The following is a 26098-nucleotide window of genomic DNA, read 5'->3' as shown; positions in this document are numbered from 1 at the left end:
CTCGCAAGAGCCTCTCCTTGGATCGCACCAACCAGGTGCAGCGCACCTCTCCTTGCAGCCCATCTCGCACCCTCTTCTTGGATCGTATCACTCCAAGCAGCACCCTCTCTTTGATCGCATCACACTTCTCCCTCTTGGACAGCCTGCTGCAAATTGCCACCTTGCTGCCCTCTCGCACTCAGCTCCTCCTTCTGATCAGCCCTCCTCTGCCCATATTTTCTCTCTATCTCTTACTTCGCCATCTAGGTCTCTTCCTCGTCTCCACTAGTACTCCGTGCTTCTCCATCAGCTCCCCCTCTCGTCGCCATCAGCTCTTCCTCTCGTTAACCCCGCCTCCCTCTCTCGTTATCTCTCAGCAGGCCTCGCCAGTACCTTGCCAACACCTCGACAATAGCTTCCCTTCTTGCCTCGTCATCAGCTCCCCTTGCTTTCCTGCTTCCTTTCTTGCCTCGTCATCAGCTCACCTTCCTGCTTCAGGATTCTTTTCCTGAGTCTGAGCATAGTGTTCAACTGCTTTCATTCTATCAAGCTGAGCTTCGTGTAGTTCAACCAACCTTCTTTCACACTCGGTGTTAGGTTCTTCATCCATTTTCATGAGCAACTTCAAAGCTGGAATTTGTACTTCCAATGGCAACATAGCTTCTTTTCCATATACAAGATGAAAAGGAGAAAACTGTGTACCTTCCTTGACTGCTATTCGGTAAGCCCACAGTGCTTGTGGCACAACTTGATCCCAACTTTTCCCATGCATCTTCATGATCTTACTCATCATATTAATCAACTCTCCGTTGAAATATTCATTCTTACCGTTACACTGAGGATAATGAGGAGTAGCATATCTATGCTTAATTCTGAGCTTATCACACAACAAGTCAACCAACTCACTCCTAAATCCAGGCCCTTTATCACTTACCAATTCTAGAGGCATTCTAAATCTACAACATATATCTTCATATATGAACTTGCTCACTTGTTTAGCATTGACTGAAGCAACTGCCCGTGCTTCTGCCCATCTCGAAAGATACTCTACCGCAGTGAAAATGCAACACTTACTTCCTGAAGTCATGGGAAATGGACCGATTGCATCAATCCCCCACTTCTCGAATATGTTGTATGCTATGATGAGATTTCTCAACTCTGGATGTAATACTCTTCTTCCCATCTGTTGGCATTGTAAACAGGATCTGCACCAATGCTTTATATCTCTCTGTAGAGAGGGCCAGATATACCCTTCCATTAGTATCTTTCTTAGCATTGTCTTGAATGCGAAATGTCCGCCACAAATCCCCTCATGATTTGCCTCAAGCACATGCATGATCTCAGCTTGCCATGGGATTCTTCTCAAGACTAAATCTGCACCCTTCATATACAAAACATCGTCAATAAGGCTCACAAGTCTTAACAAATCTATACCTCTTTTCTTTTGGAACCTCCTCTGGCACTTTTCCTGTGAGCAAGAAAGCCTCCACATTCGAAAGATACTCTCTCCCTCTGTACAAAGGTTGTTGAACTTTTACTACACACACTTGAACATTTTCCTCTCCACAAGCAGCATCATGTGCCTCATGATTCAAGTTTCTGTCCACATGCTGTAACAACCATGCATCAAAATGTCTGAGTAACTTTTTAACAATGCTAACCCAATTCTTCAAATGTTCATGCTTTATCTTCCACACCCCCAGAATCTGTTTTACAACCAGCATTGAATCATCTTTTATGATCAGTCTTTTTATTCCCATCTTCAAACATGATTGCAAGCCTTCAGCTAAAGCAGCATTTCAGCTTCATTATTACTGCTTACCTTCAAGGGAAAACCTGATTTCCGAATTACCTTACCATCAAGATCACAGACAACCATTCCACCGGTTGCTTTGTCAATACTCTTCCTGTAAGAACCATCAAAGAACAAGGTATAGCTGTCTTCTAAACTTTTTTCCTGCACTCTTTCAGTATGATCTTTCACTTCCTTGACTAAAATTGGAGTATCTTTGTAAGCAAGCAAATCGACTAGGGTTGCTCTGGTTGAGTTCTCTACCAGGAAAGTAAAAGTATACTCTTGCAATTCTGTTACCCATCTCACCATACTTCGTGAAAAATTAATACCATTCACAAGTTGTGGCAACAGAGTACAACTGGTAAGTACCACAAAAGAATGAGGCAATAAATAATTCCGAAATCTTGTACATGCAAATACAAAGCTGGCTAATACCAATTCAGCAGCTGAATACTTCTTCTCTGCTTCACTTTTTACCCTACTAGCAAAAAACACAGGCCTCATATACCTTGATTGCTCTCCTTGCTGCAATAAAATGGCTCCCAATGCATCCGGTACTACTGAAGGATTGACATAGAAAGTCTTATCGAAATCAGGAGCTTTAACACTTGACACTCTTCCAACAATCTCTTTGACTGCTTCAAAAACCTCTCCACATTCACTTGTCCATTGCAAAGGCACCTTCTTCACTGCTTGTTCTAATGGATACAAAACCTGAGAAAGCATAGAAATGAATCTGGAAAGATACTTAACCTTTTGCAAGAAAGTATGCAACTGCCTTGTCTCTGTTGGAGGTGCTAGAGTAACCAATGCTTTGATCTTCTCAGGGTCTGGCTCTATTCCATTCTCAGAAACAACATGACCCAATACTTTAATACTTGGCCGTGCCAACTTACATTTTTTGGGATTAAGTTATCCTCCACTATCATCAATTCTCCCAAGTACTTGATCTAGTTTGGAACAATGATCCTAAGGATCACTAAAAATACAAATATCATCAATAAAAGCCTTGCAAAATTTATCATGAAAAGGGGCAAGTACCTCATTTGTGTTCTCCTGATAATGCGAGGGAGCATTCTTCAAACCAAAAGGCATCTTCTTATAAGAAAAGCAGCCCCAAGGAGTAATGAAATTTGTCTTTGTTTGGTCTTCAGGAGCAATTGCAATCTGAAAATAGCCCGAATACCCATCACATAAACTATACATCTCATGACCGGCTATCTTATCCAGTATGTCATCCACATGTGGGAGAGGATAGTGATTACTCTTCGTCATAGCATTCAACGGTTTGTAATTAACACATACTCTCCATCGTCCATCTTTCTTTGGTACGATAACCACAGGGCTGGCCCAGTCAGAGTGAACAATGGGAAAAATTATATCAGCCTTAAGCTACTTGACCACCTCCTCTCGAAGTACCCTCACTTGCTCAGGACTCAATCTTTTCATTTTCTGAAATACTGGCCTTGCATCTTCTTTTAATTCAATCTTCAAAGGCTTCCCTTTAAACCCTCTAATCTCTTCATATGATGTGATAAATAAATAGGGATACCTGCGCAACATGGCTGAATACTATTCCTTTTTTTTCAGAGTAAGATCTGGATTAATCATTTGCTGTACTAATTCCTGTGTTGAGACAGGTGCCTCTTTAGTTTGCATAAACTCCTCCATTGCTTCAAATCTGTCCTCTTCTAACTGATGTACAGTTTCAGCCTGCTCCTTTGTACCCAAAAAGTTCACTCCCTCAATGAAAGCAACCTGAGCTTCATCACTGTCAGAAGTAGTACTACTTTCTTCTTCACTCGTGGTCTCACTCTGCTTTTCTTCTTCTTCGATTGGGCTTGATATCTCAGCATGACTCACCATATCAAAACTGAACTTTTTACCATTAGATGTATATATTGAGATTATTCCCTTCCCCCAATTTTGAATAGCTCCCACTTTTCTCAACCAAGGTCTGCCTAAAATGAGAGGGTAAGCACCCATACCTGCCGGCATAACATGACAATCTATTCTGCAATGCACATTGAAGACTTCCACATCCAAATCCTTCACTACCCCCAAACTCTTTACTCTGGCATGGTTGGCCATTCTTATTCGGAAGTGAGAAGGATCAGTAACCTCCAAACCCAACCTCTCAACACAAGATTGAGTCATCACACATATCTGGGCACCTCCATCAATGTATGCCTCTCCAAGCTCATATCCTTTATGCCATGCCTCCACCGAAGGGCGAATATCAGGAAGCTCTGAAATAGACATAATATTTTTTGCTACTTTATGCACAACCCTCTTCTTACCTGAATTTACAGCTTTCCTCCATTCTCTCTTCAGCCTTGGACAGAGCCCAACCATCTGTGCAAAAGTAATATCCACCTTTCTGTCAGACAAATCAGCAATCAAATCATATTCAGCCTGCTCCTTTCCCAAGGGATAATCAGCTGTTCTGTACTTCTGTCTGGGCTTCCTTACCTTTTTCCTCTGGTAAGTAACAACATCTTCAGTCTGCTTACTCTTTTTTACACTTGGCTCTCCTTCTTCATCCCTGTCTCTCTTCCCAAGAGGCAAAACATCCAAATCACTCTCTTCCAATCCAAGCAAGCTGACAAACTTACCTTTTTCCTCATCTTCAAAAGAAACCTTCTTTACTCCGTTACTACTTGAAGGTCTAGGCTCTTTTATCTCCACTCCATGATCAGTTGACCTATCATTTAAATTTGAAGGAAGTGGGTACACATCACCGCCAACTCTGGGGGGCTTATCACATTGTGTACTATAATGTCCCCAATCTAGACAATTGAAGCATTGCACATACGGAGCATACACTCCCCGTCCTCTCCCGTCTTGCAAAGGTGTTTGAACACTTGAATTGGATGCATTACCTGCTCCTCTACCACCTGGAGTCCGACCTCGTCGTCTTCCTGCCATAAGGTTTAAACTGAGATTCTTCATTAATTCAGCCATTTCATGAATTTCATCCTTCATTGATCCCTCTTTCTTTTCTTCTGGCCTCACTGTCTCAATTACATTCTGCATAGGCATCTCCATAACAGAAGGAACAGCGGGCACGCCATACTCCAACTGAATTATCCTTCTTTGCTTCCTCTCTTTCTCCTTAGCCACTCTCAGGGCTTCCTCAAAAGTTGGCAGGTCTTTCACCTCAACCTTCACCCGTATCTCAGGCTTTAATCCTGCAATAAATCTATCCTTCTTTATGACACGAGGTGGTACTTCTGGCAAAAGAATTGACTGCCATTTATTCCACATGACCATAAATCTACTCACATAATCATTCAAAAGGCACAAGAGAAACAAAGAGCAGCTGCAAATAAAAGACGGAGGGTGTTTGCAGTGAAAGAAGGCCAATGGGTCTTATTGGAATTTGAGAAAGCCCGGTTAAAAACCAAAGTGGGCAAAAAGCGCATCTACTTCAAGCTATCCTTTCGATATTATGGTCCTTTTCAGGTGTTGCAGGTAATAAATGATGTCTCAGTCCGATTGAGACTTCCAGAGCATTGGAAGATCCACAATGTCTTCCACGTAAGCTTGGTGAAACCCTTCATTGGGGAACCACCTCAAGAGCCCACACTGGACGATGCACCTGAAGTACAGGACACTGAGATCTTGTTGATCCCAGAGCAAATTATTTTGCATAACTTCACTACGGGACGTCGAAGCACGCCTTTGATACAAAGCACATAACTCCCTCCATACTCCATCTGCATCCCTAGTACATGCAAACCGTGCTAAAAAACTACTTCTTGCCTCTCCGTAAGTGAGATTCCTGCGTTCTCCTTGCTCATTTTGAAAACTGGCCTGAAATTCCTGCAACCATGTACGGGCTTCTCCCATCAAGCAAAAAAATAAAATTTGCAGCAACACTTCGGGTGCATTTCTGTCTTTTACAAGAGCTGTGAACTCCATACTCTCAATAAACTTTTCGGGGTCTTCATTGGGTAAACCATAAAATCTTGCAAAATCTTGAGCCATTTTCCAAGATCAGTGAGTACTCCTTGACTTGGGTGGACTTTCACTCACCAAAACAAAGACTCTGTCCCCAGCAGGATCGCCAACACAATGATGTGAAAAAAAAAGAAACACAGGACTGTCCTCAGACAAACACAAAATGACTCAGTACTTTACTGCTGACCCCATACAATCATATCCACTTCTTTAGAATCCAACTCTAGAGACAAAATCGTATCTTCAGGACTTCCCCGGGATCAGTACTGTAATGTGGTAGCTCTCAAGGTAGAGCTTATGCACCGACTTTCAGAGCAGGTATCCAGAGCACACAAGTAACAAGTCAACCTCCCACACAATCTGACTAGAACACACCCAGACTCTTTAAAAGAGGGGAAAGCCTACACAGCCCAAAACAGACTGAACTCAGAACTGAACTTCCCCCAAAAAAAAAACTCAGAAAACAGTCAGCCTCAGAATACCACGGATCCACAGCCCACTGCTCATTGGCCAGCTAGAACCCCAAGCTCACAAGCTGTTCACAAGAGGAACTGGTGGGTACCATCATCTATAAATCTGTAAGTACATTCACCGCACAAGCAGCCGTACAATTATACGTACGACAGCAGGCCCATACAACCACACAGTAATCCGTACAGTCTGCATTTAATGACGATCGTCCTCCGTACAGCTCGTAGAAGACATCTTTAATAACTTGTACGTGCCCGTTCAGCCTGCAATCAAGGCACCGTACTACGAGCCCGTACCAATCAACAATTACACGGTACAATCTCGTACTGCAGACCGTACAAAGCCCACGCTTCAGATTCCGTACCAGCCCATACTGCTCATTGGCGCTCACCCTTCGCTTATGCACACGCTCACAGTCCCTTTCATCTACGGACCCCTCTCCTACAGTGTAGCCCTTCAATCAACACCGCTGCGATCCTTGCGCTGCTCTCTCCTCTTCACCCTAGGAGCCTCCCACCATCGCACCAGCTCTTCGTACAGCTCATCCGCTCTTCACAGACTCCTCCCTCTTCAGGAAAATATAAAAAAACCCTTCATGACTTGACTTTACATGACCCCAAAAACAGTTCATTTGACCACACACCGGACACTTTTGCTCTGGAGGTCTGGTACAACCACATTGCATTTCATCATTTCCCTAATAAGTCCCTGCAAAAAAACTTTTAGTCTTTCAAGTTCAAAATAAAAAGGTCTTTTACATGTGCAGCCAGTTACATTGGCTTATTCACACACAACCCGCAAATTAACACTATCATGTGTTCAGTGTCTACCCTCATGCACAATCTATGTGGAGAAAAATATATACAGAATTTATCCTATCAACGTTCTTGCTTCGTCATCAGCTCTCCTTCCTTTCTTGATTTCCTTTCTTGCTTCGTCATTAGCTCACCTTCCTGTTTCGTCATCAGCTTCTACTTCAAATCTTGTTCCTTCTTCATGCTCGAGAAAAAGCCCAAGTATAAGCCACGGTTGCCCAGAGATAAGCTCTTCACCCCTTTCTATACCGCCATGACGTCCCAGGTAGCCTCTGCAGTGCACATGATCTCATCCATGCCTACAGCCTCTACAGCAAGACCAACTTTATCAGCAGTGCCGACTACATCAGCCAGGCCAACTTCATCAACAAGGCCGACTTCATCAGCAGAGCTAACTTCATTAGCAGGGCACTTCATTAGCAGGGCTGACTTCATCAATGATGCATTCAACCGTGCATCCCCATCTTGGTCCGGACATCACTATCATCTCGGATGGAGAGCCACCACAATCAAGACAGTAGTGGGAGGTTCTTTCCCACTCTCAGAGCTCCAGTGCCTCTTCTTCCGACCATGGGGGCTCAGATTACACCCCCTCTGCACAGAGACCACATTCAGAAGGGTCGGGTGGGCCAACAGAGGTACAAAGCCCTTCGATAACCACCCCTCCTCTCTCCCACATTCGGGTTATGTTTAAACCTCTTCTGGATCCAAATCTCAAACTATCCTCGATGTTGACATCTTCAGAGATCCAGACCCTCTGTGTAAGTGAGTGTGACAAGGTCATCTTCCCTCCTATGGATGTGGAACTATGTACAAAATTCATTAGATCTTATGACTTTGTCACCGACACTTTTGAGTTCATGGGCTCCAGGCAGCTTCTCACACCCAATTTGGTCTCACAGTACATGGGGCTCCCTGCTCTCCCTATTCAGCCTCCTTCCGACGATTTACCACATCTCCTTTAATTCCTTTCACAGTGCAAACCCAATAGGAGGGGATATGATTGCAAAAAGGTTTTGGAAGGTGGAAGCAGAGAAGCAGTGATCACTCGCTACTTCTTCACTCGCTTCTATTCAGCACCCGGGCATTACTACATCACGAAAGGTATATGTTTTGCTCTGAATGCTCTCTTTACCATCACTCAGTATGATTTTGCATTCCTCTTCTATTCAACATTCCGAGCGATTGTTCGAAATCGCACACGCAGAGGCACACACACATGTACTTGTGGACCTCACCTCACCTACCTCTTGCACCAATGGCGGGCTGCAACACCTGCACTTTTTCCTCCACCTTCACATACTTCATCTTCTCCTCACCGTCCACCTTCCGCCCCTATGGTTCCCCACTTGAGATCAGCTCCACTGGCTCTTAGTGCAGCCCCAGCATCCTTGGCTTCTGCTACATCAGTCTCTGTCCCCTCTTCCTCTCCTGTCTCCACACTCACTCTTGCTCCACCCACATCTGCAGGCACAAGTTTCTGAGCCATCTCCTCTTGGGCCAGCCTCTGGAGCTTTGTCATCCGTTGCTCATGCAGGAGTTGCCTCTCCATCCATCCCCTTCGAGGTAGATTTTGATTTCCCTGATGATGTTCTTCCGGTCACTCCTCTGCCCTCCTCAGGTCTCACCCACCATGGCATGACATTACCACTTACCTTCCCCGTAGTCATGACCATCCCCCATCCAATCATCTCATCATGGTCAGTAGGGTCAGTAGGGTGAACAGATACGAACATTGGCCCCACAGCTCAGGGGGGTCCATTGACAGTAGTTATCGCAGCAGGGACCTCTGCCTTGGGATCTCATGGTGGAGAGGCATGAGAGCGACACAGGTTATTGAACTTGAATCTTACTTTGGGAGCCACTGGTGACGCGAAGACACCACCCCGGGTGTCTCGACGACTGACCCCTGATCCAAGTATGGAGGCTTCTGAATAGGACCCACTGGAAACTCAACCTGGCGAGGTTATTTTTGATGGGGGTAAGATACCTTTTCAAGCTGATTGTCCTCCAGTGCCTCAGAATGATATGTTGGATATCTACTTCGCATCCTCCTCGGGAGATCTATTTACCCATGAGGCCCAGATAGAGGAACAGAGCTAGGAACACAAACGGCTTCTGTATGCATTAAAGTGGAAGCGGTCTATTGTTTGCATGGAGGAGGAGGACTTGGACCAAATTTTCACACTTCCCTTGCAAGAGATGATTGCTTCTAACAAGAAAGCATCTCGAGCTCCAAGTTGCTACCTAGACATCGACGGGCAGCTCTCGAGGACCCAGAGCAGGAAGGGATGAAAGCAGCCTTCAAGGAATATGGCGAACTCATCGACATGGCTGACCGAATGACCTATCAGGACAGGTATCCATGGGCTAAAAGATCCCTTCATATGGCTCAGCGCATTATAGATGACAGCTTCATTCAGATGGGTGCCTCCCTCTTTAATACTACAGGTTAGGTTTGCAAGCTTCTGTCATAGAAGCAACACCTCCGCTTGGAACATGAGAAGCAGAGTCACACCTGGGTCACATCATGGTCACCTCAGCAACATGCTAAGTTGTTAGACCTTGGTCATACCTAGTCGCATCGTGTTAACATATGTTCACATCTTGGTCACTCTGGAACAAACATGGACATGACTTGACATGGACATGACATGACTTGGACATGACTTGACATGCACATGACTTGGACATGACTTGACATGGACATGACATGACTTGACATGACTTGACATGGACATGACTTGACAGTAAATGACTTATAGAGGACCTGGACATGACTTGAATATGACGGAAGCAATACATGACTGAAGAGTGCCAAACCTCAACCTCGACCCACCATGGTCAAAGTTGATCAGAGGGAAGTATTGGCGCAATGGTGCACCGGGTACACCTGTTGGTGCACATGGGAAGCAGTCCAGCAGAGTGCACAGGCGCACAGGCGGTACTCGTTGGTGCACATGGGAAGCAGTCCAATAGTTAAGAGGTATAGGGGGTGCACCAACCTTCGCAACCAACTAGTGTCAAGAGCGCATGGAATAGACAGGAGAGCACATGGAGCACGGGATTCATTGACTCGGAACAGGCTGGAGTGTTGCAGAAGCCATCAAGGGCGAAGCGGCCCACAAACGGTGGAATGGCTAAGGATGCAAGAAGACATCCAATAGGAAGAAGGAAAGGAGATTTGCAGCGGGGGGAGCAGAGGAGGAGAAGGTGAAGAGGGGGAAATGGGAAAAAGGGGGGAGATTCTAGCAGGGGCGGGGGGGCGTGAGTGAAGGAGTGAGAGGTTAGAGTCAAGAGCTCGCCTTGTGCGTATCTTTTCCTGGTGTATCAGTCATCTTGCTTTCTAATGAACTATGCTACTCCCCATCTCTGCTCGCTTCTCTAAGATCTCTTCCCGTTGTGTTCTCCTCCCCTCCTCTCCCTTCACCTGGTACAACGGACCCTGTGTCATGTGGTTGAAGTTCTTTTCCGTTCATGTCGAGGGTTGGCTTTTATGATGTTGTTCCACTTTGGTCTTCTTCTTGCTCACATCACTTCAGCACTTGTACCGCTTGCACATAGTTGACACCATCGACTAGCACTCGCCTACGTACCATCAGTGACACCTATGGCATGTCTTACTTGCTTCTCGCACCAGTGGCCCTAGGCCTCCGGTAATACTTCAAAAGTGTTAGGACCCCCCCCCCTCCCTCAGACAGCCTCCTATCGAGCTATCGTGAGGGGATTCAAAGTCTGAGGAATGTGACAGCCTCCAAACGAGGAATCCATATTTGGTAAACGTTCTGTGAGCTAGTGTCGAAAGGGTGCACCTCTGTTGATGGCACACAGGGGTACAAAGAGGATCCCAATATTGAGATCCTAAAGGTGGACGCCCATCCAAATGGCCGTCCTCCAATATGCTCTCCTTGATCGTAAAGCTCTGTAGCTGGTGCCTATCCATTGGAAATTCACGCCCACCACTCCGTCCCATATCCGGGGACCAAATCTCAGGGCCATGCCCCAAGAGCTGTGGCTCCAGATGTTCTAGAGCAAAGATGTGCTCTCTTGTAGCACCCAACAAGGGCTCAGTGCAACTCTCATCTGAGGATCAACTACTATGGTTGCTAACATGCATGGTCATGGAAGCCATGCACGTTCCAACTCAATATTGTCTACCCATAGGAGGGGTGGAGAACAGACCCTGCAAAAGCTGAAGGTCTATGAGGAAGACTTTGAGCAACTAGCCTTGGTGAGCGTTAGTAGTCTATGGCAGAAGCTTCACCGGCATCACTCCAAACTTGTAGGCTCAAGTCAACAGATTTGTGTAGGGGGCAGCGAGCCAAGCAGCTACTGCCTGTGGGGGACAGTAGCCTTGTAAGACCTGGAATGGAAAGACTCTATTCTCAAAGCTATCACCAATCTTCCTTGCCAGGCTTATCCGGTGAAAAGGTGAATTCAGACTTGGCCTTTTCTCCATGCATGATCCACAATGCTCGCCTAGAGGGTGGGTGAAGCTTCCCTTCCAAGGCACCCAACAAGCCTCCCTTCCAAGGCAAAATGCAAATCACAGTAACCTCTAGCTTGTGTGGGTAGCGGGATGGAACATCCATGAAGTTCCAAGGCCCAACTCTCCAGATGTTGGGGAATGCTTGCCTTGTAGAATACAGTAAATGAGGTTGCCTCCCACCTGTATGTCAAGAGTTCCATCAACTTTTTAGCAGCATGCATACTTAGCTGAGTATGTACCCCAGGTTAGAGAGAGAGAGAGAGAGAGAGAGAGAGAGAGAGCAAACTAACATCTTGTTATTGCCCTTTTAGGTTGGTGTGGGTTCCAAAATGAAGTCAGCATGCCTGCAGATTCTCTTTACAGCTGTTCATAACCTCAAAATGGCAGTAATTCCATATGCGGTTGATTTATTTAACCTTTCTCTTGGAGTCGTTAGAAGCAAGGCTTCTGCAGAGGTACAGACTGCATCGTGGGACTATTTATGCATGTGTATTTTAGTGCCTGCTATGATCCCAGTTTTTAAGAACATCACTGTAGTTTATTTCCCTATTCCTCACGTATCTTAAAGTACGCATGTTACCTTGCTGATAATTGTTTGTGGGGTCAATTTTAAATGAAGATTTTATTGCTTTTTCTTGTCTCTTTGTCCTTGAATGGGCTGTACTCAAGGAAGAGAATAGAATTGTTAGTTGATCCTAGCCCTCATGTATCTTGAAGCACTTGTGTGATATTGCTGAAAATCATTTGATGGGATGAAATTATAATGAGGGTTTTATCAACTTTTTATTTTCTATATCTTTATTAATGTTCTGCATTCTGAACTTACAGGAACGTGTAGCAGCAGCTAGGTTGTTGGCATCACTTCTTACCTCCGAGGATGATGTCACAAGGGAAGTTTTTCCTTACCTTTCAGAAGCTTTTGCTACTCTTGCAAGCATATCTAGAATGGATCCTTCACCAGAGTTAAGAGCCTTTTGTGAACAATTGCTGAGTTGTATGACACCTCCAAACCTTGACATCTAGCCATTGTAATGTTAGGATTTTAAACGTAACACATTAAAAGGGTGCTTAAGATCAGTGGCTGCAACAGTGTGCAATTTGGTGTGCCTCCAAACCCTAAGAACTTGTTGCCGAGATCAGCGTGAGATCCCTACTTTAATGCTAGACGGCCACATAGGTTTTTCATGCAAACAATGAAGCAAGGATAAGCCGCTGTACCTTTGCAAGAGTGCAGTGTATAGCCTGCATAACTTTATGCATTTTGGCCTCTTACTCCGAGGGAAAATGTTTGAACTTTGAGATGAACTTTCTGAATCTATACCGAGCTTGCATGTTAGAACAGGCCATGGTATGTATCCAACGTCCCACAATTGCATGGTATATGCATCATTCTAATCATCATTTTACTACCATAATATAGATACAGAAATACTTTCTAGATAAGATACACTAATGTCAAAAAATTGATGCTTAAACGTTTTCAAAAAGCTCCACCACTCTGTTTGCCCACACCCAGGGTCCCACCCTTCCAGGTCACAAGCGAGGGACCGAATGCTTTGTTGCTTTATCTCCAGACATTGCCCCTTGCTTTCATATATTCGTTTATTATAATGAGGGTTTTTTCAGGTGGTTTTCGATTGACCAAAGGCTACAAGCACAATGCTACAGATAGTCCTTTGGCACTTGGTTCCAAGAGGATCTTTTTTAATGCTTTCACCTTGGGTATTGAATCGGAAGAGGAGGACAGACAGGTTTCTTTACTCTCCATTAGGTTCTCCAGTCTTCCTCAGGTTTACCATCAACGTGTTGCTATGATCGGAGCATTCTTTGGGCAGGTCACAGAGATTCCCTCCTCTTGAGTTCTTCTCCTTTTGTAGTGGAGGCAATGATGGGATCCCCAAAGTTAGGGTCATCGTTTCTTATCCTTACATTTTAGATGACCCCATTATGCTTCAGGGGCAAAATGGTTCTCTTTTTCGGCAAAGAGTCAAGACAGCGACGAGCAGACAGGATTAGCAAATTTGTAGGAACTTTGGACATATTGCTAGAGATTGTCCAAAGGAGAAATGTTGTTTCTAGCTCGGAGTAACTCTTTCACTCTCTTAGTTAATCTTGGAGAGATGGAGGTCGTATCATCTACCTCTGGTGATGCAGATCGTGGTACCCTATTGACAATGCACCATCTTCCACAAATGGGGGAATCTCTCCTTAAAGAATGTCTCTCCTCTACAATTGTTTTTTCCACTAGGTCGGGTAAAGTTTTCCATCCTATTGCAGGAGTTCTACTACTCAAGACGTAGTTGTTTTCGTCAATAGGTCGGGTAAAGTGTTCCATCCTACTTCCTTTTGTCGATGAGGATTATTAGCTCGAACATACAAGGTCTTGGCGGTGTGCCTCATTTCCATCGAAGGAAGTTGATTCATATTTAGCTTCATCCAAGGGGAATCTATGGACATTCTTTTTATTCAGGAACACAAAGTCGATGCAAGAGATTGCTCAAAGTTAGGTAAATTGCTTTCAGATCATACGTTTTGGTCTCTTGCTTGGGCAATAGGAGGGAAACATGCATCTTAATTTTAGATTCTTTTCTTGCCCTAGTGGTCAGCCACGGTTTCATTATACCCTCTAGAGCATAGTAGATCATTTTATTGATTGGTGGACGTAAGGTTGGTCTCCTCAACCTACAAAAGGGAGGAATTTCTCTCTTGGTCTCCCATTGCAATCTCATCAGGGAACTTCAACATGGTGGAGTTGCCTTTAGATAGAGATTGCTTGGTATTCATTGCATCGAGGGTTTGCACCTCAGATCACTTTTCAGTGGTTTCATGATCTCTAAGTCTCATGTGAGGCGTCCTTGTGGCAATATTACGATTCTAGATGTGTTATATATAGAGGAGAGCCTCGTAGATTATGTTTCACAAATTTGGGTAGTATCTACTTCACATGTGGCAACACCCCTATCTGGCTTCAACAAGCATGGTGATCAGCCTCTAGTCCCCCACTTTCAGCTTACACTGCCTTTTGGGAACAATTTCATCAAACTAAATTCACATCCTCTGATAGGGAACCTTTTTTGACAAAGGCATTGACCATATCCATATGGTCATCCTTCATTTATGTCCCAAAATTGTAAGAAAATCTCCACAAAAAGCCATCAAGGCCTGAGGATTCTCCTTATCCATAGACCTAAGGGCTTCCCACAACTCATTACTAAGAACATCCTTGCTACACCCACACATTGCCTTTCCATAATCCTACATCCCACCATACTCAAAATCTCATACATTGTGCTAGTCCAACCATCATTTGCCACCATGGGTCACTAACAATTGCACTTAGTTCTCGCTTAAAAACATATGCAACATGCCACAATTCGATAATCAAATTTCCTTATCCATCACTCTATCCACACTCTTACGGTTTTTTGCACTTAACAACTTGAAAGAAAAGATGAGAGGGACAAAATCTCCCATAGACAAATAGAGTTTCCCACTTTTCAACCTAGCATTCTCAACCCTTTCCCACTCTTGACAGCTTCATGCCTCTAATTCAACTATCAACATGAAGATGATCGAAACCCTAGGGTTTAGCTTCAAGGCTTCATGTACGGTTTCTCTAGTTGTAGTTAATTATTTCTCCTATGTTGACTTCTGAGACCAAGTTCCCTTATGCATCACTATATCTACAAATCTTGGGTATGCTTTTGCTTTACAGCTTGAAAGAAGAGATTAGATGGACAATCTCCCATAGACAGCTAGCTAGAGTTTCCCACTTTTGAGCCTAGTATTCTCAGCTCTTTCCACTCATAAGTGCTTAAGCCCTCCTCTACACCCAACTATCAACATCAAGATGGCTGGATCCCTTGGGTTCAGCTTCAAGGCATCATGTACAACCTCTTTGGTTTTAGTTAATCATTTTTGTGATGCTACCCTTTGAGACCCATACTATCAATCCCACTTAATCACAATGGCAACCATGATTTGGATAGCCATCCCCCATCTCCAACAAGGATCCTCCCCTCTGATCGACATTCAGTTCGAGTACTTGTCACCAACTCCTAAAACTCCCTATTGTTTAGATGTTTGTAGTCGAAATTAAAAAGAATATCTCATGATTCCCCACTAGATAGGGGTAACAAAAAACCACTATATCATAGGCCAATGATCAGATAGACCTGTGTTGAAGATATATCTACCCCCTAAAGGGGGTCTCAGCCAACATCCCTCTTCTAAAACATAGAATCAATCAATTCTACCAGCCCTAAGATCGTGACCTTTCCTTTTATTAGACCAAGAAAAACCACACCATTCACCTTGTTCAAATTTAGCAAATTCTTACATAGCTCCTCCCAAACCTCAAGCTCCAAGAGGGACATGCTTCTCTTGTTATGAGATTGATCAACTACTCTCATAAGATCCGTTTTGAGCTTGACATGTTATCTTTCAATAATACATCCTCTCCTTGGACCCATGTGGGGCATAAAGGCAACACACATTGAAGATAAATCCTAACAGAGAAACTTGTATAGCTAGCAAGTACACCAAACTATCCCTAAATAGTTCCTTACAACCAGTCGGCTAAGGCTGTCCTACCTCCACTCTCTTGGCAATCCACAGCTAGTTGAAATCTTGATGACATTCTTATCTACAATACCACTCCAGAGGAGCATCTTATGCACCTAAACAAGTATATCACATATGCAAAGACAAAGAATTGGTGTTGTCTGCCAAGAAGATATTTTTTATGTAGTCCCAGATTGAATTTCTTAGTGTATAGATTTTTGAAGGACGGCTTCTTACAGGCCCCAGTACCTCGAGGATAGGAGAGTCTCACACGCCTTGCGGATTGCTATCGGATAGATACGAGTCTCGTCCCACCAGCTATAGATTGATGTTGGAAGAGCGGTCGTTATACCTCGAGAGCAGCGGGTCTACAAATTATGCACAATGGGGGAGGTCGAGATAGAGGAGCATTTTCTATGTGTTTGTTTGGCCTACTATGAGATCTGAGGGCGATACCACTGTCTCTTTCAGGAGGGGCTCAGATTTGGACCCTCATTCGACTGATACATTTCCCCGACCAAGTTTGCATTGGGCTCTACCTGATTGAGATGAATAGAAAGTGCGTGGGATGTCATTGCACCCATGAATCTTGTTTATACATAAGTCATGCCATCAATTATGTAGAGTCCCAACCAATTTCGCTTCATCCACGCTAAGTGGATAATGAGATGAAATGAGATTTTTGTAATACTTGATGAAAAAGCCTTTTCAAATTAAATATACCTCCTCGATGGCATGAATTCTCATCAGTCAAAATGGCTGATTTATTGGTCTCTTTTTATGTTATCCATGTATAAGGACTACTTGACCTCTTTCATCATAAATCCTTGCAATGTCATTAGGAGCACATACTATAGCAACCAAAACATACACGTGTGCATTTTCTTGCATAACCTATATGTGTCACATAGAGTAAGAAATTCAAATTCATGCACAATTTAGTTGCAACATCTTCTAACAATCATGGTATTTGTTCCCATTCCATGTTCCATTCGTAATGAAAGCACACTCTAAGGATGCATGTGCATTGTTGGGTTTCTCATGCTAGCAAGATCATGCTTTTGAAATGTGCATGCTTGGCCCTTGTAAATACCCATGGAGCTTTTAGTAGCCTAAGTGAACCTAATTTCATCCTTGGCAATATGCTTTTCCTTACCCCCTTCACATTTAGGTGACCCATTGAGCAACCCTTCTTATTTTCTTTGTTGCCTAATCACAGGCTTCTGAATGCTTGAGTTCCCTCCTCCAGAGAGGAAATTGCCCGACAGCCACTTTACCATAACCCCCTTGTTCGATATCAGGGATCTTCCCCTGGTACAAAACTTAGGACTCCCTTGGCTCGATGGCATGCTGGTTGTGACAGTTGGAGATTGGTTCAGGGGTGGTGTGGAGATGTCAGAGGAGGTGATCAGAGATAGACACGGGCCACTTGGATAAATTGTTGCCACCAGATTACTGATCATGAGAGTTATTCCTCAGCAGTGGAGGGATATACTCACAGATCCAGCCTATGTTCACCCCATCTCTACTTGGTTAGGTTGTTTTAGTGAGGCTGGGCTATGCATTGGAGTTCGTTTAGGATCGGCACCGTTTATTTATTTTGAGGCGGACTCCTCTCACAGATTGTATCCCACTCAGCCCCTGGATTGGCAAGAGCTCCTTTGGCAGAGAGTCAAGGTCATTGGTTGCCTGGGTAAGGAATGGGCCACAGATCCTTCCATGTTGACCATTGCAGAGGATACTAGATGGAGACTTTGGGATTTTCAGGGTCGACCTCTTGCGGAGCTTGACTGGAACCCAGGTGAGTGGGCATGGCCTACTCTCGTGGCAGGCGATCGTCCTCTTTCCTTTTTCCAGTACTCGACAAGGGCAGGTTACATGCTTCCGCAGAGAGACTCTCATCACCTACCATCTGCCTCCCAGCATTGGCACGCACATGGACTTACTGCAGAGCTCTTGCTGAGCTACTAGACTCACTTTTGGGGCATCAGTAGAGCCAGGAAAGTCTCCTACTTTCTTTGGCTCACTATACAGAGGCATACCTGTGGGTACTTGGCTTCAGCAGATGGGTAGACCCTCCTTGTGTATGCGTTGTCAGCTTGCAGAGGAATCTAGCAAGCATTGTTTATGGAGCTGCCCCAACTCTAGACATTAGGAAAAAAGGGAGCTCATTTTGGGGCCCTGTAAGAAATTCACTATTTTCTCTTTTCTCTCTCTACAAAAGCAAGAAAATATGGATACTTGCATGAGAAATGTCAGTGTGAAAAGGAATAAATATATTCTTTCACATGCTTTACATTCAATGTTCATATAAGAGCAACACTTTTCTGTGCAGAATTTGGTGATTCTGACACCGCAGATGCGTCCGGAACGGCCCAAAATCCCAAGAACGGCACTGGAAACGCTGGAATCGGACATCCGGAGGCCCGGAAACGGCCAAAAAAGGCTGAAAAACGCGATTTGCAACAAAATGCGATTTGGCACTTTTGAAATTGATTCATGAACCATTAGATCAAGCAAGAAGATATAATGGTGGAAATCGAGCACTGTGCATGCACCATTGATGTATTTTCTCTTTGATGGACATGGGTTAACCACAAGAAGGTCAAATACTACGATGCCACATGTTGCAATGCATTATTGCATTCTATTGCCCACCTCAATTTCAAAAGTGCCAAATCGCATTTTGCTGCAAATCGCGTTTTTCGGCCTTTTTTTGCCGTTTCCGGGCCTCCGGATGTCCGATTCCAGCGTTTTCAGTGCCGTTCTTGGGGTTTTGGGCTGTTCCGGACGCGTCTGCGGTGTCAGAATTACCAAATTCTGCACATAAAATAATTTTTTTAAAGATTCAAATCAGATCACCTCATTAATGTGACATGCTTCTACGAACATATAGTACTATTTCTTTTTCTTATTTTCATCTTCTTTTGTTGAATTTTCAACGTTACGTTGGCCCACTCCTGATTGGTTGAGAGCTTATTTTCTCTCTCTTCTAAAAGGCCCCAAAATGAGCTCCCTTTTTTCCTAATGGTGGTCTGGACAGGTATCTTCAGGTGGTTCTCACATGTTACATCCGAGTCCTTTCTAATGGGGTGCTGCCCTTTGGGGGAGAGGATCGGGAGCCCTTACTCTCTTTGAGTCAGAGCCAGGAGACCATGGTTTCTTCATGCAGCGTCGCCAGAGACGGGGTCCCACAGAGGCCAACATCATGGAGCCATAGGATTTGCTTTTGGTACCTGTACCAGCTCAGGATTCCCTGCCTACTTCAGCTGCAGGGTCAGCCTGGGAGGTGATTTCCAGCATTACCCTATGGCGGATATGGTGTTCACGATGTTCTTTTGTCCTTAGGGGCCATTTATGCACGGAGGCTGACACTCTCGCTTCCATTTGGGCGGAGATTATCTTCACTCTCAGGAGTCAGTGGGAGCGGTGTACAGGCACCTCTTCGGCAGCTCGTGGGAGATTTATATCCTTCATGAGGACATGGGACTGCTCCTTGTTTTTTCATTTGACCCCTTTTGGGATGTCGTGGCATTTTAGACCACCACCATGGCTTTTTTGCCACATTGTTGAGGCTAGGGATAGAGTACTTTCTCTCCCACCTGTTGTATGATTTGTTTTGAATGGAATATATCACTTTATATTTTAAAAAATGCTTGAGTTGGACCCTAGGGAAGAAAACTATGATAAAAATTTTCAAAATTAAATTAAAAGGAGGTATGTTCACGTAGAAGCCCCCAATTTCTTACAATAAAATTGCCCCTGTAGTTGTCTTCCCCAAGATATGACTATCCTAGTGCAAGATTGTTTTTTGCCATAACTTTTGATCTCAAATGTGGATTTGGATGTTTCTTATGGTGTTGTGATGGGAGCATGAAGATGTGCAAACTAGTGTCTTTAATAGTTTAAATCCTTCAAAATTTTAATAACTTGATCGTCAAATGAAAGAGATCAATCATATTTATACTGTACATGGTATAGAAAATCAATGACCTTAGCTACACCTAAAGAAAATCCTAAATGAGTAGCAATATCAATCTCATAAGGTATAAAACAAATAATTGATATCCATTATTCATTTCTAGAAAATAATAATTGATAATTGCTATCCATTATAAGATATAGAACAAATAATTGATATCCATCATTCATTTCTAGAAAATGATACTTATTCTATTAAATCCAAGCATGTAGATGCATAATTAATGTACCTGGAAACTCCCCTCGAATAATCATTTTTGTCATCTCCAAGTGCCTCTTTGCCAACTTTCCATGTGATATAAAGAAGAAAAATATTTTTTTAGAACATCTATACAGTTCTTCAATAGACCTAAGAAACATTCTCTTGACACACATCCTTATTCTTCCCCATTTTATTACTAATTCTTATAACTTCTCATCACTATTACATTGTTGATGCTACTCATCAATCCCCTTAGATATACACTTTAACCCTTTTTAGATCGAAAGCAATTTTACCACATGTTGATGTCTTTCTTATCTATCATGGATTCCATATGATTCCCAAATGTGCTTTATACTTAGGTGATACTAGTGTGTCCCCTAAATTATGTTTGTCATAGCAATTATAGAAGTACTTGGCTTGGGTTTTCTCTCAAATTTTCCATGAAAATTTTCCCTTCTACTTTACTTAAATATAGTAAGTCTACAAAAAGGACAAAGAAGTGATAACGGTTGGCCTCCAGTTAGTCGAAAACCTGAGTCCAGGTCCAAGAACCAAGCATAGGTGACCAAGCACCAACAACCAATGGGCCAAGCAGTGTACCCCAAGCCATAGAAATGGGCCAATATGGGTTACATAAGCAATATAATTGGTGAAGGTGATTTTGAGAAGCCCTCGAGCCATGTTCAAAAGGCGGTTGACGAGAACTGAGTAATCTAGCGTTTAGGAATATTGAAGTCAAAATCCTAAGTTAAAACGAGTCCCTTGGAGCTTTCACACATGCAATCTCTCCCAACACTTCCTTCACTCTATTGAACACTGCTTCACAATCTTCACTCCATTGTAGAGGCTCTTCTTTCATAGCTTCTTTCCCTCTTCTTTCATAGCTTGTTGCAAAGGGTACAACAACTGAGAGACCAAATGTATGAATCTTGTCATATACTTCACTTTCTGCGCAGGTCGAGTTGTATTGCTCTTAGTGAGAGTTGTGTCTTGAGCAGGTGAGAGAGTCTGAGACATGACACCTTCTTGTTGCATGAGGACTCTTGCAATTATGATTGTTTGTAATAGGCATAGGTCTCTTCATAATATAAGTATTGGTTTTGCATTTCTATGCAACACTTATATTTATGTGTGCACAATTGATCACTCATCTTCATATGGTTTCACCAATGCCTACTATTACCAAGAAAAGAAACCAACAGTCACTATCCCTTATGCCATCCCTCCACCTAGGCAGTCCCATGCAAATGTTAAGTGAGATATGGCCTAGGTCAATGGGATATATAGTATTAAATTAGTGGAGATTTCAGGGGATCTTGGAATTTCTCATCCAGGTGGGCTAGTCCCATGTGGGGTACTTGGGGCACCAACTCAATATGTAATATGTTACTACCCTCGTCCAAAATCCAAGTTATGGAAGGACAAGGTCCATATATAATATGCATGGATGTCCTTTAAAATTTTTAAATATGGAAGGAAAAAATATGAAAATTTTGTGTCCCTCCTCGCACAAAATATAAGGTATATATCTTGAAAAATATGCAAGATTTTAAGATTTGTACATATTTTTCATAATATGTGAGGCCCAAGGGAGGGGGTCTTTTGGCTGGGGGGGGTAAAACAAAAAATACACTAAAATATGAAAACCCCTCTCCTTTCAAATTAATGTAACTTTTTCATGTGTTATTCAAATTTCAAGGTGCAAAGACATATTTGAAGCTCTTCTAGTGTAAAACACAACCATGTTAATTTGAATAATTTCTACTCATGGCATATTGTTAAATTCATCTCATACTCAATATTTTGATATGTTTTCTTACTAAAGGGAGTTGGCGCCCTAGGGTGGGGTAGTGATATATAGTCCAAGAAATAATATATCTATAAGGGAAAAAGTAGGATGAGGTGGCAAAGCATCTTTGTGCCAACCCTCAACTTGTCTTGCTAGGCATTATAATATTGATATGGAGCCATGGGGTCTCTTAGACTTAGGATAAGAAGGTTTGATTTTTGAGGGGAGGAAGTTGTCGCATGCTATTGAGGATACACACTGCCAAGCCCACAGGCCTCCACTCACACTATGCATGTGGGAAGATGCATTTATGAGGAGAACCCCCTTCTTTTGGTTATAAAAGGAGGGACTATTGCTTGATGCAACACTCTCATTCTTGTATAGCCACCATTCTAGCATTTTGATTTCCCATCCTCCCTGTCAATAAAGCATGACCTTCCTTCCTTAATGTCTCTATCTCCCCATTCCTCGTCCCCCCCCTTACCTCTTGTACCATAGCCTCTTTCTTCATCTCCATACCACTTTTATCGTTGCCCCCTCCCATGCTATCACTTTCTCCCTCTCCTTCCCTCTCCCCTATGGCTCTAGAGCATCGTGATGTCCTGCGCATGAATCCTACCATCTCACCATAGGGACTATTGTCATTGAGCTAAGAGCTATAGCACTTTGATGCTGAGGTCTTCAAGAAATATTTTAGCCTATTGTCTTTGGAAAATCAAGATATTTTATATATATAATGCTATAGACTATTGAAACCACAAACTATGATTTAAAGAAATGGAAATGATATGTCTAATACTATATGTTAAGTACTAACCGAGTCAATAAGCTTGAGTTGGCTTGAGTTGGATAGTTAAAAATGATTGGATTGAATGGAATTGAAATCACATGTCCAATATTATGTGCTCAAGTACTAATCAAAGTCAGTAAGCTTGAGTGGGATGCTTAATAATCTTCCTTGAAGCAGAGACATATATCCAAGGTAATTGTCACTAGGTTAATCCTAGACAAAGATAAATAAAGGATACAAGACAATAAGCTTGAGTTTATTTATGCCATGGACTATGTACAACACACCTATGGGTTCTCTTACGTGGAATGGTGGAACATGGACTTGCCCTGCCACCTCAACCTTGGGCCGTTACACACTATATTTTATGCTATTAATGCCACACACGTTGACACTCACATTTATTTACACTATTCACATTGGGAATTTTTTTGCCTAGAGCAATTCGCCCCCCCTAGGCATAGGGTGCATTGCATCCTCATGCCTGGGACCAACATGTACAAAGAAGGGTTTGAGATGTTGCTTGTTGAACACCTTCCTTCCATGCGGCTCCTGTAACTCATGAATCTCTAGTGATCCATTGTTGTGTTCCTTGATGACCTGGTATGGTCGTGACCACTTCGGAAGAAACTTCTTGTCCATTCAGTGGTCCAATCTGCTATCAAAGCACAACACCATATCACCTTCCACAAAATGATGCTTCCATCCCTTGCGGATCTTAGCATCTAGTCGGGGCTTTTGTTGGTTCTTTTAGATCTCTGCAAGGTGCAATGCAAGCCTCCGAGTCTCATCTAGTTTCTCACAGCTGAATCAACCTGGCTTCTACCTGTTCATCTTTTGACATCTTTTGCTCCCGTGCCATTCTTAGAGCAGGTACCTCTATCTCTAGTGGTAGAATTGCTTCAATACCATATACTAATTCAAAAGGTTATGTCCAATGGATGTCGTCGTATGAGTGATGTTGTATGCCCAAACTGCTTCGGTAACCTTTTGGTCCCACTAGCTCCGGGGTCCAACTGCCATCTTCCCCACGGACTTGCATAAGAGGCCATTGGTCCACTCCACTTGACCCATTGATGCCAAATAGTAGATGCTAGAAGTGTGGTGATTGATACCCATATGTTCCATGAGTAGCTCCACAGCTTCATTTAAGAATGGGCTCCCTTGATCTAACACTATCTCCATGGGTGTCCCAAATCATGTGCATATGCACTCAAAGATGAAATCAAATACTACTTACCATTTGTTGTTGAGAGAGCTATAGCTTCAGTCCATTTGGTGACATATTGCGTGGTCACCAAGAGGTACTTCTTCTTGCGAGCTGTCATTGGCAGAGGCCCCACAAAATCTATGCCCCACTTCTGAAATGGGTGGATAGACATCACAGGATGGTGTTTCCCAAGTTGCAAATCCTTCCTTCCAAAGTACTAGTAGGGCTCACAGGTATTACAATGCATAGGTACATCCTTGAACATAGTTGGCTAGTAATATCCTGCATGTAAGATCTTTTTGGTGGTGTAGTATGCCGCATAGTGTCCACCGCAAAACCCATCATGGTACTGCTTATTCATTGGCATCAAAAGCCCTCATCACGACCCCATCCATGACTTGGCTGTACAGCACCCCATCAAAGAGGGTATAGCGCTTACTCTCTTTGTGGATCTTCTTCTACTCATAACTGGTACTGTTAGGTGGAAAAGAAAAGGTATGGATCATCTACTTCTATGGCTACTACAAGGCTCACATCAAGATATTCTATCAAAGAATTCTTCAAATTGGAACAACCTCCTTTTACAAATTTGAAAGAAAATCCATATTCTTGAAGGATTGCCAACCACTTAGCCAATCGGCTTAGGGGATTTGGCAACTGCAAAACCTGCTTTGCAAGGACATTGTTTGAAATGATAAAAAAGGCTCTACCTGCCACATAATGCTTAAACTTTTCAATGTAAAACACCAGAGATAGAGCATGCTTGTCGGCCTTAGAGTAAGTGCTGCTCTATTTCAAGCATATGCCGTGAAGCAGACCGAATGGGATACATGAACTGGTCCTCCCCTTGCTGGAGAAAAATTCCTGCCACTAGTGAGGCTACCAAAAAAGAGGCTCTACCCCTCATGATGTCTTTGGATATAGAATATGAGACTGCTTAATGCTTGGATTGCACAGTAGGTGGAAACGTTGTGTGGGCGAAGCCACTATATGCCTCAAGTGTTGGAAATTGATGTCTAGCTCAAGTGCTAGAATGTGCAAATCATGGCCAAGATCAAGACCCCTTAGAGATTCCATGAGGGCTATCATTTTGGAGCCTGTGATGTTTTCTAAGCCTAAGTGAGCTGATTCCTTATAGAATCATCTCGTGGACAGCACTGGCATTCCCTGGCTTTGGATTTTGTTGCTCATTTTGCGAGCTTTGTGAAAGCCTTGAGCAACAAAGGAGTCCATTTTTGTGAATCTGGCTGCTACTAATGCTATTTTTTGTGACCCGTGAGCTCCGGTTGAGCTCCAGTTCAAGTTCCATTGCCGTCATCACCCTGTCTACTAGAGGATGCATAATTGCCTTGCTGCAATTTTCCATTCATGATGTCATTCTGCTTTTTGTAGCAGTCTTTAGCCATATGACCCATTTTACCACATTAGTAGCATTCAGCATTGCTGTTTGCATTTTGGCCTCTCTGCCATCCACCACGACCTCTTTGGCTCCCCCTGCCTCTAAAGTTACCACGTCCTCCTCCATAGGACTGGTTTTCTTGAATTTGCTGCATATTCTGATATCTGCCACTGCCTCCAGATCGGCTTGCTCTACCTCTGCCTTTACCTCTTCTAGCATTTGAGTAGAAGACAGCTTCTTTTGAAGTTCCTCCTGAAGAAGATGCACCACCATTTCTCTGCTCTTCAGAAATTAGAAGAGCAATCAACTCCTCAAAATCAGGAAAATTCACGGATGGCAATGGATGTATGGAATTGTGCATAATCCTTTCCTAGACCATTCAAGGTCACAGAAACTAAATCATCATCTTCCACTGGCGACCCAATAGAAGCAAGTGCATCTACAATCTTCTTCACCTTCATGTGGTAGTCATTGATGCTCATACTTTCTCTCTGCACATTATGCAACTCCTGCTTGAGCTGCATTTTCCTGGCTTGCGTATTTGTGCTATACATTTTTGTCAAAGTATCCCATGCCTCCTTCGCTATGCTTGCGTCCTGAATATGCACAATCATAGAACCTGAAATACTGATAGACAGCCAGTACATAA

The 26098-nt window shown here is 43.3% G+C and overlaps 1 protein-coding gene across 8 annotated transcripts in view; it reads left to right on the top strand.

The window, feature by feature from the left end:
• Positions 1–12926, top strand: part of LOC147883531 (uncharacterized) — a 210081-nt gene extending 197155 nt beyond the window's left edge. For 4 of the 8 annotated variants that reach the window (XM_087399668.1, XM_087399667.1, XM_087399671.1 and 1 more), the window contains 2 exons: positions 11824–11967; positions 12341–12926. In XM_087399668.1, coding sequence (XP_087255794.1) covers positions 11824–11967; positions 12341–12535 — 339 coding nt within the window. In that variant the 3' untranslated portion in view covers positions 12536–12926. The remainder of the gene's footprint in view (positions 1–11823; positions 11968–12340) is intronic. The other 4 variants (XR_015543789.1, XM_087399672.1, XM_087399669.1 and 1 more) reach the window with 4 other exon arrangements.
• Positions 12927–26098: the final 13172 nt, after the last annotated feature.

The sequence above is a fragment of the Dipteris shenzhenensis genome, chromosome 28 (assembly GCF_047967505.1).
Source record: "Dipteris shenzhenensis isolate YYH24624 ecotype China chromosome 28, Dip_SZ_1.0, whole genome shotgun sequence".
NCBI lineage: Eukaryota > Viridiplantae > Streptophyta > Polypodiopsida > Gleicheniales > Dipteridaceae > Dipteris > Dipteris shenzhenensis.
The sequence above is the reverse complement of the archived record's forward strand: the minus strand, read 5'-3'. Positions and strand labels throughout refer to the sequence as shown.